The 16,422-nt window shown below is 38.4% G+C and overlaps 3 protein-coding genes across 4 annotated transcripts in view; 2 read left to right on the top strand and 1 right to left on the bottom strand.

The window, feature by feature from the left end:
• Window positions 1-2,127: 2,127 nt before the first annotated feature.
• On the top strand, window positions 2,128-6,392 carry lamtor1 (late endosomal/lysosomal adaptor, MAPK and MTOR activator 1). Of its 2 annotated transcripts, none has more exons than XM_037678030.1 (5): window positions 2,128-2,349; window positions 3,534-3,676; window positions 3,774-3,851; window positions 4,547-4,670; window positions 4,757-6,392. In XM_037678030.1, the coding sequence occupies exons 1-5, from the start codon at window positions 2,308-2,310 to the stop codon at window positions 4,847-4,849; spliced, it is 480 nt and encodes a 159-aa protein (XP_037533958.1). In that variant the 5' UTR covers window positions 2,128-2,307; the 3' UTR covers window positions 4,850-6,392. The 2 variants fall into 2 exon arrangements, with proteins under 2 accessions (XP_037533958.1, XP_037533957.1); XM_037678029.1 differs by having other exon boundaries at window positions 3,531-3,676.
• A 2,285-nt stretch (window positions 6,393-8,677) lies between these two features.
• Window positions 8,678-10,970, bottom strand: lrrc51 (leucine rich repeat containing 51). The gene is made up of 5 exons (XM_037678484.1): window positions 10,950-10,970; window positions 10,789-10,870; window positions 9,749-9,954; window positions 9,496-9,644; window positions 8,678-8,816 (listed from the first exon to the last, which is right to left on the bottom strand). Exons 2-5 carry the CDS (start codon window positions 10,838-10,840, stop codon window positions 8,678-8,680), a joined length of 546 nt encoding a protein of 181 aa, XP_037534412.1. The 5' UTR covers window positions 10,841-10,870; window positions 10,950-10,970.
• A 1,218-nt stretch (window positions 10,971-12,188) lies between these two features.
• The window catches only part of numa1 (nuclear mitotic apparatus protein 1), a 10,905-nt gene continuing 6,671 nt past the window's right edge, over window positions 12,189-16,422 (top strand). The window contains exons 1-13 of the mRNA XM_037678483.1: window positions 12,189-12,224; window positions 12,302-12,387; window positions 12,507-12,580; window positions 12,859-12,947; window positions 13,024-13,098; window positions 13,207-13,300; window positions 13,406-13,565; window positions 13,659-13,798; window positions 13,902-14,013; window positions 14,364-14,481; window positions 15,113-15,253; window positions 15,474-15,587; window positions 15,867-16,422. The exon at window positions 15,867-16,422 is cut by the window's right edge and continues 437 nt beyond it. Coding sequence (XP_037534411.1) covers window positions 12,189-12,224; window positions 12,302-12,387; window positions 12,507-12,580; window positions 12,859-12,947; window positions 13,024-13,098; window positions 13,207-13,300; window positions 13,406-13,565; window positions 13,659-13,798; window positions 13,902-14,013; window positions 14,364-14,481; window positions 15,113-15,253; window positions 15,474-15,587; window positions 15,867-16,422 — 1,795 coding nt within the window. The remainder of the gene's footprint in view (window positions 12,225-12,301; window positions 12,388-12,506; window positions 12,581-12,858; window positions 12,948-13,023; window positions 13,099-13,206; window positions 13,301-13,405; window positions 13,566-13,658; window positions 13,799-13,901; window positions 14,014-14,363; window positions 14,482-15,112; window positions 15,254-15,473; window positions 15,588-15,866) is intronic.

The raw sequence follows: 16,422 nt of genomic DNA, 5'->3' as shown, positions 1-16,422 counted from the left end.
TGCTGCTGATCTGTTTCATGTTGCTGCTGATCTGTTTCATGTTGCTGTGTTCATTCGTGCTCATCTGCTCACACAGACTCATGTTCGTGCTGCTGTTTGACGTAATGTTTTTATGTTATGAGTACTTAGTGTATTTTTAGTTGATGTTTTTCTTAGTTCATATCTTAGATCTTATCACTGTTTTTCTTTTACATTTTATTGTTGGATGTAACTGGGACCCTGCGTACATAATCTCATTCCACCACATGAGATGCGATTAACAAATAAATCTGACTCTGACTGACTCTGAAATGTACGGTTACAGAACGAAATGAAAATTAAACATTTGTTACCGTGTTCACTAGGTGGACAAATTGCAGAAACTAAATGGAAGCACTGAACATCTTTCACCACCAGCCTCTGCCCTAATTTTCTCTCTTTAAAAGCTTGAATCACTTCCTGGTCACATAGTCATGTGACTTAAAATAAAGCTTTTTTTCTGTATAATTAACATGCTATGCATCAAATTTCCCCCTGGGATGAATAAAGTATCTGTCTGTCTCTGTCTGTCTGTCTCTATCTGTCTGTCTCTGTCTGTCTGTCTGTCTGTCTGTCTGTCTGTCTCTATCTGTCTGTCTGTCTGTCTATATCTGTCTGTCTGTCTCTGTCTGTCTGTCTGTCTGTCTCTGACTGTCTGTCTGCCTGTCTCTGTCTGTCTGTCTGTCTGTCTGTCTGTCTGTCTGTATATAAACCATAAAACTATAAGAAGCTACTAAACATCTGACATGCATCAATACACAATAAAAAAAGGAAATAAAAAATGATCATGACCACAGAGACACATCTGCAGCATTCAGCAGATGTTGCCATGGAAATGTGCAAACTAAAACTCTGCCGCTCGTTAAAGATATTTAATGTGTAACTTTGCCGTGAATAATTGTGAGAAACTGTCAGTGTAGATTAAATGGGTGTGGTTTTCCTCGGTCTAAAGATTGTTTACCAGGGGTTCTCAAACTTTTTGGGTTCAGGGACTACAGGGGAGAAAAAGTTTCAGGGACCCCCTCATAACCCTCATGTTTATTAAATAATTTTCTTCAATTTGTCTCTTTAATGCAATGGAAATATTTGTGTAACATAAATACTGAAGACCTGTTATTTAATAGTGTTAACACAATTTTTATACTTGTAAACATGGGAGTATTTTTCATTCAAGACGCACCTAATTAACAACATTTTTAATTTCAACTTCCAAAAATTACAGTTTAAGAGAAAAAGTATCAAAAACCACTTTAAAACTTTACGTATTCACATAATGAACATAATAAATATATTGACACCTCTTCAAATTATTACAGAAAACTCTTTCCATGAAACTGAACAGAATCATCACAGCAGCAGTCAGACCAAGAAACAGGGCTTAATTTGTAAACTGATCCATGCTGCAACGTAAATAGCGGACAGGAGCGAGAGGTCTGGGAGGCATTTTGGTTTATTTTAATGAGTTGTTAAACATCTACGTGCTTGTAAAGAAAAAAATATATATATATTTTGCAGACCAGTAAGCACCGGCTCACGGATCGGCCCCAGTTTGAGAACCACTGGTTTAGACTATATTTAAAAGAAGGCATGCATATATGTAAACCACAGTGCATGGCAACATACTGACTTTGAGCATCTGATTGGCTTTTAGTATCTGTACAAAGGTCAGCCAAGAATGCCTCTTGAATGAGAAGTTAAATAAACAAAAGGGAGTACAACCGCTTTTGATTCAACTTGCTAGGATTATGTAGCTACACCTACACTTTATTATCCCGACAGGACAACTGGATAAACGCTTATGGTGGGTGAACGCTGTTCCCTGTTCAAAGCTTCTTTTTTTTTAAGTTTTTTATCGACATTACAAACATTTGTCTGCCAGGGGTGTATTAACAGGTAGTGTTCAAGTATATAAACAAGAACAAGACAAGTGTAAAAATGTACAAAACAATCTATTTACAGGTTATATAGATAAATTCACATAAAGGTTTTCTAGAACTGATTTGGTTTTCTTTGTGTTTTTGTTTAAAGTTCCTTGCTGAGGCGGGTTGTGTTAGTGCCTGCAGCCGTCGCTGCCTCTCAAATACCGGAAGTAGTCGTTTTGTTGTTGCACCACAGCTGTTGTCATGTGATAGCCTCTCAGGGAAGCTGCTCTGGACAGAGGCTTCTCACTCTGAGCGCAGGAGAAAGTAAAAGAGCTTTATGTTCGTCGTGGAAGAAGAACACGGCTCGTTCTGAAGGAGAGCAGGGGAAGCCGGGGTTGTGTAGTTTGACCCCTCGGACGCTTCAGCCATGGGTTGCTGTTACAGTGGCGAGGACAACAGCTCAGGAGAGGTAGCTAGCTGCTAGCTAGCGGCTAATAACACCGTTCTGTTTCAAACTAAACACTGCTGCCATTTCATGTTCTTGGCTTTGGTTATTGAACGAGTCAAGTAAAGTGCGTCCCTGTTACCAGGGGGTCGCTTTGTGACAGCTAATGTGAAGCTAAAAAGCAGCGTTAGCTTGTGTTGGCTTGTGTTAGCTTGTGTTAGCTTGAGCCTGCGGAGTGGGCCTGACAGCTCAGAGGACAGTTACAAAGAACAAGTCACTTTAAGTGGTCAAGTGTGTGCCATTCTTCCTGTTCTTCTAATGTCTGGCCATGACACAGCCATGAGTCAAATCTGAGAATATGGGAAAGACTGACTTATTTACCTTGTCTTGTTTTTAGCAATAATCTGTTTTCCAAAGAGCAAAATTGATGTTTTGAATGTACATCGTGTCATGTGACTGAATGTCCCCGTTTTATTTTAGTTTAAGGAGTGACGTCTGCACTTCCTTAATGCAGAAAATCTTTCCTCATATGTAGTTTTTATAGTAGTGTGTATATAAATATATACTTTTTTAATACGACGATTTAACTAAAATAACAGATTGCTTATTTTACTTATTGCATAGATGCTGAAATTAGCTTCTTTTTTTAACTCTATGTACAAACAGAATACTTCCCTTTTTCTGCAGATGTGACTTTATCCTCTTTCTTTTCCAGTTTGATTGTACAGCACCTTGTTTTTCAAACCCGTTACAACAAGACAGCGTGCTATTTGCTTTATATTTTGAAGCTAGAAGAAATTAAAGAGGTGTTCTGGTTTTAACACAGTTTTGTTAATATTTTAGGGTTGGCACTGAATTGATTCCAGTTAAACAATTATAACAACAATGGTGTTCAAGTTGAGCAGAGCTGTTTAGTGTGCGATAGTGACGTTTCATACATTTTGATTCGTCATTGATTTGTTCTGCAGCCCTAACAGGGATCATGTCGGATAAACATTGTTGAAAAATATCGGTAGCTGAGCAGAACCATGAAACGTTTTTAACATAGTACTTTTAGTTTTGTGTACTCTAGATAAAGGGGGAACATTTAAGTGTTCCTATGCATTGGATGAATGCCTAATCAAGTTAGTTTGTTTTTTTTATAGTTGGCAGTTTGTTAGAATGACGCAATGCTGTCTTTCAATTTTATTCTGGCTCTGCTCTAGAAGAGCAGTGAGACAGACCCACTGATTCCACCACCAAACCCTACCAGCAAACCTCCAAATGGGACAGACTGGATCACCACCAACGTCCCGTCTGCACGAACAGATGAGCAGGCCCTCCTTAACTCCATCATCACCAAGACTGCACAGTAAGATACTTAATTTGACTCCAATCACATTTATTCTGTTCATAAAACCTCAATTTTAAGATGCATTTTTAATTTATTTACGCTTCTTGTCCTTTAGGAACATAATTGATGTGTCAGCAGCTGACTCTGTCGTGATGGAGCAACATGAGTACATGGACAAAGCTAGGCAATACAGGCACGTAGAAGAGAATTAGTTACTTTATTTTTAAGTTATTGTATTTAAAGAATGGGAGTCATAAGACAAAGATAAATTTTAGTAAGAGATGGACGGGGATTTCTTTTTCTTATTTAAGGCAAACTAACCGCACAGTTTGTTTTTGAGATTTAGAATATTAGGATAATGGAGTGTCTCCTGGACGCTTCCATTTAAAGGTTTTCCGGGCACATCCCACAGGTAGGAGGCCCCGGGGGAGACCCAGAACTTTTTGGAGGGATTGTGCATCTTCTGTGGTGTGGGAATGCCTCAGGGTCCCCAGGACGGGCTGGGGAGAGCGATGTGTGGGTTTCTCTCCTAGACCTTTTACTTCTGCAACCAGATGACAGATACGTGGTAGAAGATGGAGATGGAGTCGTGTAACGACGTTTTAGTTGTGGGGGCAGGGGGTGAACATGACAAGAAATTCCAGTGCCAAACACAGGTGCTTGAGGAGAATGTGAGGGAAGTGATCGAGTCAAACATTTCCTATTTATCTTTATTCTTGGCTTTTGTGGCATCTAGTGGGGGGTGGGTAGTTTGTTCTCAGAGCAGAGCCGTGGTGTTTAGACGGAGCTGCAGGTGTAGGTTCTCACAACTCTGTGTTCTGTTGTGAGATTAGAGGATGTAATCCAGGCGAAATGTGTTTTAATCTAAACTGTTTCTTTTTCTTCTAGTACAAAGCTGGCTGTGCTGAGCACCAGCCTTCATCAAAAGAAAGCCCTCACTCTTCCCTCCTTAACAAGCCAGCCTCACCAAGTGCTCGCAAGTGACCTGGTGCCACACTCAGACGTTCAGCAGGTCCAAGATCTTGGCTTCAGTAAACGAGTGAACTGTTTTTCTTGTGTCACACAGCTCAATAATTCCCCCTCTCCCTCCCTTTGCAGGTGTCAAAGATAGCAGCTTATGCTTACAGTGCAATCTCTCAAATCAAAGTGGATGCTAAAGAGGAACTGGTGGTCCAGTTTGCCATTCCCTGATCCTGAGACTTTAAACCTGCAACACTTCGTCCCACCCTCCCTGTGTCGCTCCACAATCCTCGTTCTCCAGCCCCAGCCTTTTATTAAAGCGTTTTTGGTCCTCGTTCTTTTTAGTCATGTCTCTGTTAAAGGCAGATGTTGGGTTTCACTCAGCTGTTAGGGACATTGTGAAGGGGCAGTGACGTTCGTCAGATGGCAGACAGGCAGTGCAAGATGGTTTGCTGCAGATGAAAACGGCCGCCTCCGTATTCAATGCAGATATCACAACTTTTGTTTCATTTGTGGGGAAGATGTGCACGTTCTACAGTGATTTCTACGATTTTCTTAAAAAGTTTTTGGTGCCTAGTTTTTTAATCGAGTCCTTTTGTCTGTATGTTCTGGCGTTATCTGAAGATTTGCTGCACACCATGTTTAACCACCAGAGATGAAGGATTTGTGGTTCATGATGGTTTTACTGGACAGAAACCTGAGAGGTTTCATGTGGGCTGAGTAGACCCTTTCAAGTTGTATTTTTATGTATGATGGTTTCAAATTCTTAGTTTATTACTAGGATATAAGCCAAATTGCAGCACGGCTTCACATTTGTTCTTTATGTGACTTAAACCTTTTAGTTATTCGTCCATTCCTCGGTTTAAACGGTAAAAATGTCAGAATCTTAACTTTATAAAAGTTTTTTTTTTGTTTTTTTTTCCACAAAAATAGTCAGTTGGCATCAAAAACCATCACATCACCCTGACCGAAGGACATTTTATAACAAACTTTTCTTAAAACCTGGGAGTTAAATGAGGCTTTGGTCATTTATTTATTAATGTAATCTTGTCTTTCAAACAGAAGCCCAATTATTTTAAAATCCTGTTTAAAGGTGATTTGTGGTGGGTGAGGATGCAGACGATCAGGGGACTGCCTAGTGATGTCACTCCGAGCAGGAGATTTTTATTTTTTTTTATTTTTTGAAGCACAAGGCGTGTTTTAAGCTTCAACAAACATTAAGTATTTACAGGCAGCGGAGTAATTCACAGTTGGAGAGCAGGGTGGGGGGAGGATACAGGACTACTGTGTTTTCCTACCTTTGTACAGAACTTTGAGGTCTTTATTAACAGCTGATGTATGATGCTTTTTTTGTTTGAGAGTGAATTGATCAGACTCATTGGATGAGTTTGTTTTTTTAATAAATAAAAGCTACACTTTTAGGACCCTCCATTGTTTATTTTTCTCAAGACATTGATAAGTAACCAGCGTAGCAGCGTGGAAGGCATTTTGTCTATCGAAGCAGGTTTAGTCATCTCTTACCTATTTATTTCTGGATTATTTCCTAAATGTTTTGTGCTTTTGGAAAAAGAGCGCAGCGCTCGGAGCACTGCGAGCTGTCGCTAAAGGGATTTAATTATTTATACAACTGATCTGAGCTTTCATCGAATGTCTTCGACTTGTTTGCGCCTGTTTGTTACTCAGATATGTAACACACAAAGACTGTATGTTTGTAATATCTTAGACTTGTACCAAAAAGTTTGAAACGTTTTGTTTGCTTTGGGTTTAATCGGTTAATTAAAACCCTTCAAAAGAACGCTCATGCTTTTTAAGTTTTTTTAAGAAAATGCTCACTTAAAAAGTAGTTTATTTAGTGATGTCACTCAGGCTGCCACAGACAGTAAGAATTTTTACTAAGCTGATGGACTGGAGACCAGTCCAGGGTGCCCCCCGCCTCTCACACAGTGACTGCTGGATATGGGCACCAGTGACCCACAAAGGGAAGAAGCGGGTAAAGATGATGGATGGATAGAAAAAGAAAGTTTCACATTGATCCAGACAACAAATCACTTTGTTGCAATTTGTAAAACTCAATTTTTTTAATTTTTCAGCAGGTTTCTTCATTCCCATCACTAAGCCAGTAAAAATAGAAAATATAATGCTTGATAAAAATGGTAAATTAAGTGTTTCAACAGTAAAATCCAGATAGAAAACAGGATCTTTTACCAGGATTAATGAGCATGAACTTTGATGTTTTGAACCACTTTGGCCCCAGAAACCATCTTGTCACCACCAGCAAACTGGTTGGTCCACTGTGTGGGTGGAGCTTATGGGACTCTTGCGGCTCCTCGGACTGATGAAGTCCTTTGGATGAAGGACGAAACATCTCCAAAATAAAAAATCAAACATCCAGATGACCTGACTGAACTTTGTTGGATTTTCTACCTGTGTTATTGAACATGAACTTTGACGTTTCAAGTGTTATCGAGTTCAGTGCATCACATGACAGGATTATGTTTTGTGCACAGCAGTGGAAGCATCAACCCCTTTGAGAAATATGAAAATAATCTTTTCAGTGTAAAGAAGTACATAAAAGTTTGAACAATTAAGTTTATTTAAAGTATAAAAATTCAAATACTGTGAGCAAACGTGCATGGTCAAAGTTCTGTTACTTCGTATTGTTTAAATGAATGTGGGTCCTGTTCATCTATTTTACTTCTGTTTGTCTTTTTCTGAATTAGATGAAGTCATTGTGAACAAACAAAAAAATCTAGAAAATTTTTAATGAATTTCCAGTAAAAAGGTCTTGGAAAAGGATGGTGCAGTTCTAGACGGCCATCATCGAGTCCATCCTCAGCTCCTCCATCACGGTGTGGTACGCCGGGGCCACTGCCAGGGACAGACTCAGACTGCAGCGCGTTGTGCGCTCAGCTGAGAAGGTGATCGGCTGCAGCCTTCCATCCCTCCACGACCTGTACGTCTCCAGGACTGTGAGGCGAGCAGGTCGGATCACAGCTGACCCTGCTCACCCTGCACACGGACTGTTTGAACCACTCCCCTCAGGCAGGAGGCTTCGGTCCATTCGGACCAGAACCTCCCACCATAAGAACAGTTTCTTCCCCTCTGCTGTTGGACTCCTGAACACTCATAATGCTACCTCATAATGTCTGCTTTGGTCACATTACATCTGTATTATAACTGAATACTCCATCTGTACTGTTTTCAAAGCTTTTTTATTGTTTTCTATTGTATGGGTGTACATATGGTTATGTTATGGTTTTAATTTTACTTTATTTGTGGGTGTACACAGGCTTATGTCTTGTGTAATGTTCTCATTTTTACTTTATTTTTACTTTATTTTACTTTACTACTATTCGCACCTTATGTCGAAGCAAATTCCTAGTTTGTGAACCTCGTTCATTGACATGGCGATAATAAACTAATAAACTGATTCTGATTCTTAAATTGGTAACACTTTACAATAAGGTACACAACATTTGATTAACTACTAGGGAACGAATCAACAAGGAGCTAATGGATAGTTAACCAGTACGTACTGGGGAGCACACAGCCAAGCCTTATTAGGGGGCTACTGGTTTGTTACCAGAGAAACAGAGGAGAAATTCTCTATTTGGGTTCTGAATAAACCCTGCACCAGTGAGGTCACAGCTTACTTTGTCAAAAACCTGTTTTCGATTACTGGTTTTATTGGATTTTCTCTTTTGTAAACCTATTGATGAAAGACACGGTCAGTTTCATAATGTTGTACTGGTGTCATCTTAACTATGTCTGACTATCACTGAGTACCAAATCTTTGCCTGGTTATTATTTTGTTCACTGATGTTCACCCCAGTAAGTACTGGGTAACTACCTATTAGTTCTTGATTAGTTCCTCTTCATTTACAAGGTAACTAGCCAGTAGTCCCCTAATAAGGCTTGGCTGTGTGTTCCCCAGTAAGTACTGGTTAACTACCCATTACTTCCTGATTTGTTCCTGAGACGTTCCCTAGTAGTTAATCAAATTTTGTGTACTTTATTGTAAAGTGTTCCCCTTTAAGTTGAATAAAAAGTTGAATGGGTTCACAGGACTGGACTCCGTCCTTGCTTTCTGCTGCGGCTGTTTCCTTGATGCCAGAACTTTGCCAGAACCCGCTCCTGTCGTGTCACGGCGCTGAAGTCCACCGTCTTCAACTGGGGCAAAGCAGAAATCACACGACTCCTACACAGCACACAAGAAGTTATATCAGCTCAAACAAAACTGCTGAAGGACGTCGCAAAATAAAAAGAAGGTTCTGCCCATGATGATACTTTTCACCATAAATCAAGCTGCATGGATCCATAAGGAATTCCCAGTGTGGAAGACCCATTTTAACTGGAGCTACTGGGGTCACATTAATACTGAGTGTGGGTGTTTTTAAACACAGTTGCTTTGCAGACATTTTTTATTTAAACTTTATTTACACAGGTAGTCTCATTGATTCATGAGAACTCATTTTCAAGAGAGACCTGTTTGGGAGCAGATGTTGGGGGGTTAAGGGCCTTGCTCAAGGGCCCAGAGTGGGGCAGATGAAGGTGGAGGCAGGTGTGAGTGTTTCACCTTTTCCACCCACATTTTGATGTCAGTCTGTGGAGTTGAACCTGCGACTTTTTGATCACAGGTCCATCTTCTCTAACCTCTGCGCCACCATTAGATCTGTGTTTAAGCAGCTGTTGCAGAGCTCATGCAAACTTATAAAGCTCTCATCTCAAATTTTAAACCCTCCCTCTGCATTTAGGATCTGTAAAGTTACTCACTTAAAGTAATTTTTTAGTACTTTGTGTAGTTACATTTTTATTAAATATATCACTGTGGCAACCTCTGGAGAGGGAAAAGCCAAAAGAAGCACAGGCACGTCTACCTGTAAGCCGCGTTTGTCTCGATGGGGTTTCCATGCAGAGTGATGGAGTGAAGATGCGGCAGCACTCCCAGCCTGTCCACCTCTGACAGAATGAAAATGTTGTTCCCATGGAGATATAATACACGGAGCGCACGCAGCTCGCACAAAACCTGCAACATATTCAAACACAATCTACTCCTGCAACATGCAATACAAAGCATTTTAAACGCTTCTATAAATAGATTTATTGTTTAACACAAGAAGAAGTTAACACCTGGTCTATATGTAGGATTTTGTTAAAGGAAAGGTCGAGCCAGGCGAGGTGTGAGGGTTCAGCCAGGAAGTGGCTCACGGTGTTCTGGAGGTCGTGCACTTCAGTGATGCTGTTGTTATTAAGACGGAGAGAACAGCTCATGTACTTCCTCTCTGGATTTCTCTTTACAGGCCTCAGACTGCTCCTGGGCTCCACTGTTAATGCGTCTAAAACAGTAAAATAAACAGTTAACAACACGCTAAGTACTGTGAGAAAATACTGATAAGCTGACGTAGGACTGTGCATCACAGGAATGAATGCACATCACAAATTATGAGTTTATTCTTGAGTTTCATGGATGGCTGCATGTCCTGAGCCTGGTTCTGCTAAAGGTTTCTTCCTCATGAGGGAGTTTTCCTTTCCACTGTCGCCTTCATGCTTGTTCAGGATGAGAGTATGTGACAAAGTTAAGATTCAAAGCAGTCTGCTCCTCAGATAATTAATGTAAAATTTTTATTTTTATATATGAATGTTTCTGTTTAGTGTCCTGACATGATTTCTGTTGTGACTTGGTGCTGTATAAATAAACTGAATTCAAGTGAAATTGTATTAATTTAGTAAATCACACTCAAAACAAATGCATTGACCACATTATTTTTAGACTGCCTGCAAAGCAGTTTATTTTTCATGACCAAGTAGGTACAAATAATAGATCTAATTCACAAAACAGTTCTGCAGATTTCAAATAAAGTTAAAGGAACTTCAATTTTTCTTTATCTTAAATCAGACATAAAATATTGTATATGGATTTCTTAACGAGAACAGCCAAAGATTGTTCAACAAAATATTAATTCCCCCCCACCTACAAAGAAACTAAAATATAGATTCACTCTGTACTTTCTGCAATTTAAGTGTATTATTTTATTTTTATGTTTGCCATTTTATTTTTCAAAAGGAAGATTTTGGTCCCAAATGTCAAGAGGAGCTACAACTCGTAATTCCTTTACAGTGCATCAAACAGTATGGTTGTATAACATTTGTAGAGACGATTTAGAAATCACCTGTCAATTTGAAGATATTTCTAAAAGATAAATCTACTGGAGCTCCGTGCATCGTTGTGACACCCGTGAACGCCTCACGCGCCTGCAAACACAACACGAGCACGTTTGAGAAACACGTTTATTGCTGCTGCATTTCATTTCATCATTCTAATACAACTTACCGAGCTTCGAGTTCAAGCTGTGAAAATGACAACAATCCGTTTCCACGGAAACTGAAACGAACAAATGCCTTCTGGGAATTGTAGTTTTCCAGTCAAACTGACCCTTTCGTACAGGATTTTGTTAAAACGTGTTAATTTAGTAGTTAAATTTTTTGGGGGTAAATATAATTTTCTTAAAACAATTCTTAATAAATAAAACTTTTTCTATTTATACGTGACATGCAAGAATATAGCTGTCCTCACGTAAAGCGATGATAAGAACAGCTGCGGCATTCTAAAAACATTAAACTGTGAAAAATAAATGTTAATATGTTAATACATTGTATTTGAACTATTTTTGTGCGTGTCCAGGAAGTGCGGAACGAGCGGGATTTGCTGGTGTTGTGTCAAAAAATGTAATAGCTGCCGTCAAAGTGTTCCTCCGAGGGAAAGACACTTTCAAAAGAGACAAGGTTGGTTTTTAGTACGCTAAAGGAAAACTCACCAAGAACAGTGTTTATAAGTGATTTAATGACAAACAAATGCGTTATTTTTAATCGGTAAAGAGTTACAGCTACATAATGAACTCGATCTACCACAATCTTCTTTTTCAAGGAGTTTGTGGCGTGGGTGTGCGCATGTCCTGTTGTCATAGCCTGTCATTAAAAGCAACCTGTGTAGCCAGTTTAAATATTAATATATGAAAAAGTTTTCTAATAAAATCAACAAAGTTTTTATGACGGGGAGTTTCAAATGGGAGGTGTGCTTTCTTCAATACAACTCCTAAACGTTGCGACGTCGGTGCAGCTTCCGGGTTTTTCATCCAATCAGAATTTGTCTCTTTTCTTGTGCGTCGATACGTGCAAACTGATTGGTCAGTTCAATCTGAATCCCCATTTTGAAATCGTTCCGTTTCACGTCAAGAGTGTTTATTCGGAGTAGACTCGTTGCAATGTAAGGACAACGAGGCAACACGACTCAGTTAAATAAAAAGGATTGTTTTTTGTGGGTAAGTCGCTGCGGCATGGCAACATTTTATTTTATTACCGTTGGTGTTTTATTGTAACGTTGCTAAATAAATACAGCTGACTTTAGCTCAAAACTAAATTAGCCTTTGACGGATATAAGGAAATATATTTTCATAACTCTTACAAGCTGTGGAATAAGTTCGGATCATGTAACGTGAGCTGTTTTAAGTAGCTGCATGCTTTAAACGTGTTGTTTGTTACAGTTTGAAAACTTCTGGTCATTCCTGTTAAAATGTTGAACCAGTGGGTCAGGGCCCTTCTCAGCTGGGTAAGTTAACACTACCACTAGTTATAGGAACATGCACTGCTAAACAATGACTCGTTTTATTTTAAAACATCTTGCAGGTGGACAGTGTGAAACTTTCTGATCAGCTGCTTCAAATAGACAATTTAAAGGATGGGACAATCCTGTTAAAATTGATTTATATGCTGTAAGTAGGAGTCATGTTTTTCCAAAATGTCTAATTTGTGTAAACAAGAGCAGGTTGTTGGTGAGTGGTGAACAATTAATTGCTTGCCATCAATTTCATGTTTTTGCGTGTCATTATAGGAAAAAGGAAACGGACTACACCGTCAGTAATTCGGTTGAGGAAAGGTTTGATTTAATTTCAGAGTTTTTACAGCGTAAGTTGTTTTTCTTTATTTATATGGAAGTTTTAAAGTTGTGATTTGTGTTTGTCCATACATAGCACTGTCAGATTAATGAACCCCTCAACCCCGTCTTATTTTATTCTTTTGCCGTTTTGTACCCATGTGCTAACTCTGTACTGCATTTCTGGTTAATTTGTTTGATTTTCACGTAGATTAATTTAATAACTTGTTAACACACACTCAATACCACATTTTTGTGAGTGGGGTGACTTTGAGATTATTAAAACAAGTTTATCTGTTTTGTCTGTTAGGCGAGTGCAGATTTAATCCATTGATGGGATCATTTATATCATGGGACGGCATAAAAACTGGAAACAATTTCACAGTTGAAATTGCAAAGGTTTGGGAGTAATAAAAAAAGTTGTTAATTTAATAAACAAAATATTAATTCTGACAGTTTTTGTTTACATCATTAGGTCTTGCTATTGCTGGTTTACCATGATATGATGAATGAACGCTGCACTTTAGGCACATTAGAATGTGAAGTTGAGGTAGGCATAAAAATATTATTATACCATGTGCTTCCCTTTTATTTTAATAAACGTTAATATTTAAAATTGTATTTTAAATTCTGTTGGGTTCTCTTTTTTTATTTTTAGAAACAACTTGCTTATCTAACAGATACCTATGTGCTGGAGAGTTATGGCAGTGTGTCTCTCAATGAGAAAGTTGAACGCATTTTGTCAATGAAACGTAAGTCACTATTTTTTTTAATGATATTCCACATTCAAAATTAATTGGTGTCTGTACCTGGTTTGGACGTAACTTACAGACTGTAAACTATAATCTCTGCCTCAGGTTTGTCCGTCTTCAAGGAAATCCACGAGCAGCTGGCGAGCACATCTTCTTCCAGTGTATCAGCAGCCTCCCTGCTCTCAGAAGATGACTCTCCCGTCTTTCACCGCACTAAGACCGTTGCATTTGTGGATACTGAAACTGTGGCATCTTCCTCAGTCAGGTATTTATGTGGATTTGAGCTCAATCTAAACAGGAGTTTACAGCACTGATCCACTGATCTGCTTACCTTGTTGATCTGCTTTTATTTCTACAGCAAGTCCCCACTGATGGATGTTATGAATACTCCTAAATTTCAGCTAAGAAAAATGCAAAGACAGTTGGTCAAGGAGGCGGATTATAGAGACGGTTTGGAGAAGGAGCTGGCCAACGCTCTTACACTTGGACAACAAAGAGGTATTACATTTATCACTGTAGGCACCACTTATTCTGATTTGTTTCCTCTTGCTTTTTTTTTTTTTTCAAATAAAACTCTACTTCATAATTTGTCATTTTTCAGAATCTCAGATCAATCAGCTGCATTACAACATTAAAAAGCTAAAAGAAGATAAATCAAGTCAAGAGCAGACCACGAGAGAACAAATCAGTGAGCTTGAGACCAGGAATGATGCGTAAGTACCCAAGGATGGAGCTAAACAAGTTGATTAAATCCAACAGTTTTCAGTCAGGTTTGTGTACCTGGATTATTGAGCATGGACTTTGTTGGTTAAGTTGATTAAATGTTTAAATGACCCCTGAGTCCTATTTAATAATTCAGCTGCCTGATCATGCAAGGCTGGGTTGCTCTCGTGTTGTGGTATATTTAGTTCTGCACCCCAACAACTCCAAACATACCTCGTGTTTTGACGGTGCTTGTAATGAATTTGAGATTAAGACGACATTTAATTATTATACTGACAGTTTCATGAGAAAGTTTAGAACTAGCATGGGGAAAATCTTCTTGTCTAACTTTTGATTTCAGGTTGCAAATGCGTTTTAATGAGATTGTAAACCAGAATAAAGAGCTCAAGAATACTTCTAGACTCATGGAGCGGAAAGTAGACGAGCTTACGGAAGAATGTGGTACTCTCTCGTCTCAGGTTGGTGCATGTTATGTAAGCTTCTTCAGTTTGTGTACTGTTTGCAGTGTTCTCCAGAATGAAAATTTGTCTTCAAACTGAAAGGTGACGATCTCCATCTGGGTCTCAAACTCAAATGTCTTCCTGCATCTTATTTATGAGTTCTTTGAAAACTCTAAACTAAATAAAAAATCTTAGTTTTTCTGGAAGACTGGGGATATATGCTCCAAAAGGAGGGGAAATTACTGTAAATTTTCACCTTTTAACTACAATCTGTGATTTACCGGGTTCATTTGATCACAAATGTTACTTTACAGATGGTGGGTTTGATATTCCAAGGAGAGGAGACAAATTTTCATTAAGTGTTTGAACTACCGTCATGTCAGAAACCTTATAAAAAAAGAAGAGCAAAAACTTGAAAGTAGCTTCCACTTCCGTCTTGAGGATATTTAAAAAAAAAACATTTAAGATGTGGTCTCTGAATGCTTTAATGAATGTAATAATAGGTTTTCTGTAAATCACATGTATGTTATCCAGCTGTATTATAAAATAAATAATTTTGCAGTCGGCTCATGAAACTACACACTTTCCATGTTTTTATATCACAAGATTTTAACATAGGCCTGATGGTAAACTCGTTTTGTTTTTTCAGCTGAGAGCATTGTGTTCCCAGCTGACCATCTCTGAGGCAGAAGTTGTGAGACTGACACAAACTCTGACCTCTGCCGAGGACAACTGGGGAAGCGACAGAAGCCATCTCACATCTGGACTCAACGCGGCAACTGCACAAAAGGTAGACTAATTATAAAACAAAAGGTTTCACAGCAACAGTTTTTAATTTTAGTTAATCCTATATCATAACTGCAAACCATTGTGCTTTAAAAGCTATAATTTTATATTGTTATATTTTGAGAATTGTGGAAATTTGTCACGCTCAAAGAGTTTCTATTTTCCTTCTGTGTTAATATTGGGTTTGATAGTTAATCAGTGCGTCGTGCCTTTTTGTTTTTTAGGAACTCCTGACAGAACAAAATCAGATCCTGCAAGGAAAACTTTCCTGTTTAGAAGATGAAATGAGAAAGGCCACAAAGGAGGAAGAAGGAGAAAATATGGGTTCTGTAATGGAGGTAAAATCTTCCTTATTTTAGTCTACAAACAATTAGTTATAAAACTTAATTGAGAGGTGGAGTTATATTATTTGAATTATTTTATTATATTTATTTATTATATACACACACACACACATATATATATATATATATATATATATATATATATATATATATATATATACATATTTCTGTATATTTTATATTTATTTGGATTATTGTTTTAATATATTATATGGAGTTAGAGTGTTCTATTAGGTATTTACTTGGTGTCTTTTTCTCTCTCTCAAATTACAGAGAATGTTGGAGGCTGAAATTTGCAGTCTTAAGAATGAGCTTGATTCCACGCTTTGCTCCCTGAAACAAGTAGAAGTTGACATTCAGACAAAAACCCAGAAAATGACAGATTACCAACAAGAAATAAACGGACTACAACAGCATGTTGCAGCCTGTGAAGAAGAAATGGCAACACTAAAGGAGAAAAATCAAGAGGTCAACGATCTTCTTAATCAGACCGAAGAGAAGGTGAAGGATCTTGACTCTAAGTTGCTGGCTGCAACTTCTTTGATAACTTCTAAAGAGCAAGAGATTTTCAGCCTCAAAGAAAAAGTTGACATTCTTACAGATGAAACCAAGACAACTAAAGAGGAAATGGAGATAATAAAATCTGATCATTGCAAAGAGTCGGAGGTCCTAAATGGTGAGATCCTAACTCTGAGGATGCAAGTTCAAAGTCTGTCTGACTCTCTGAAGACTGCAACAGATCAGGTGCAGACTAAAGAAAACCTGCTGGTCCAAAAAGAGATGGTGTATATTCAGGAGAGAGACTCTCTTCAAAATAAGGTGGCAACCT

This window comes from Nematolebias whitei, chromosome 6 (genome assembly GCF_014905685.2).
Source record: "Nematolebias whitei isolate Nwh7 chromosome 6, NemWhi1, whole genome shotgun sequence".
NCBI classification, from domain to species: Eukaryota; Metazoa; Chordata; class Actinopteri; order Cyprinodontiformes; family Rivulidae; genus Nematolebias; species Nematolebias whitei.
The sequence above is the reverse complement of the archived record's forward strand: the minus strand, read 5'-3'. Positions and strand labels throughout refer to the sequence as shown.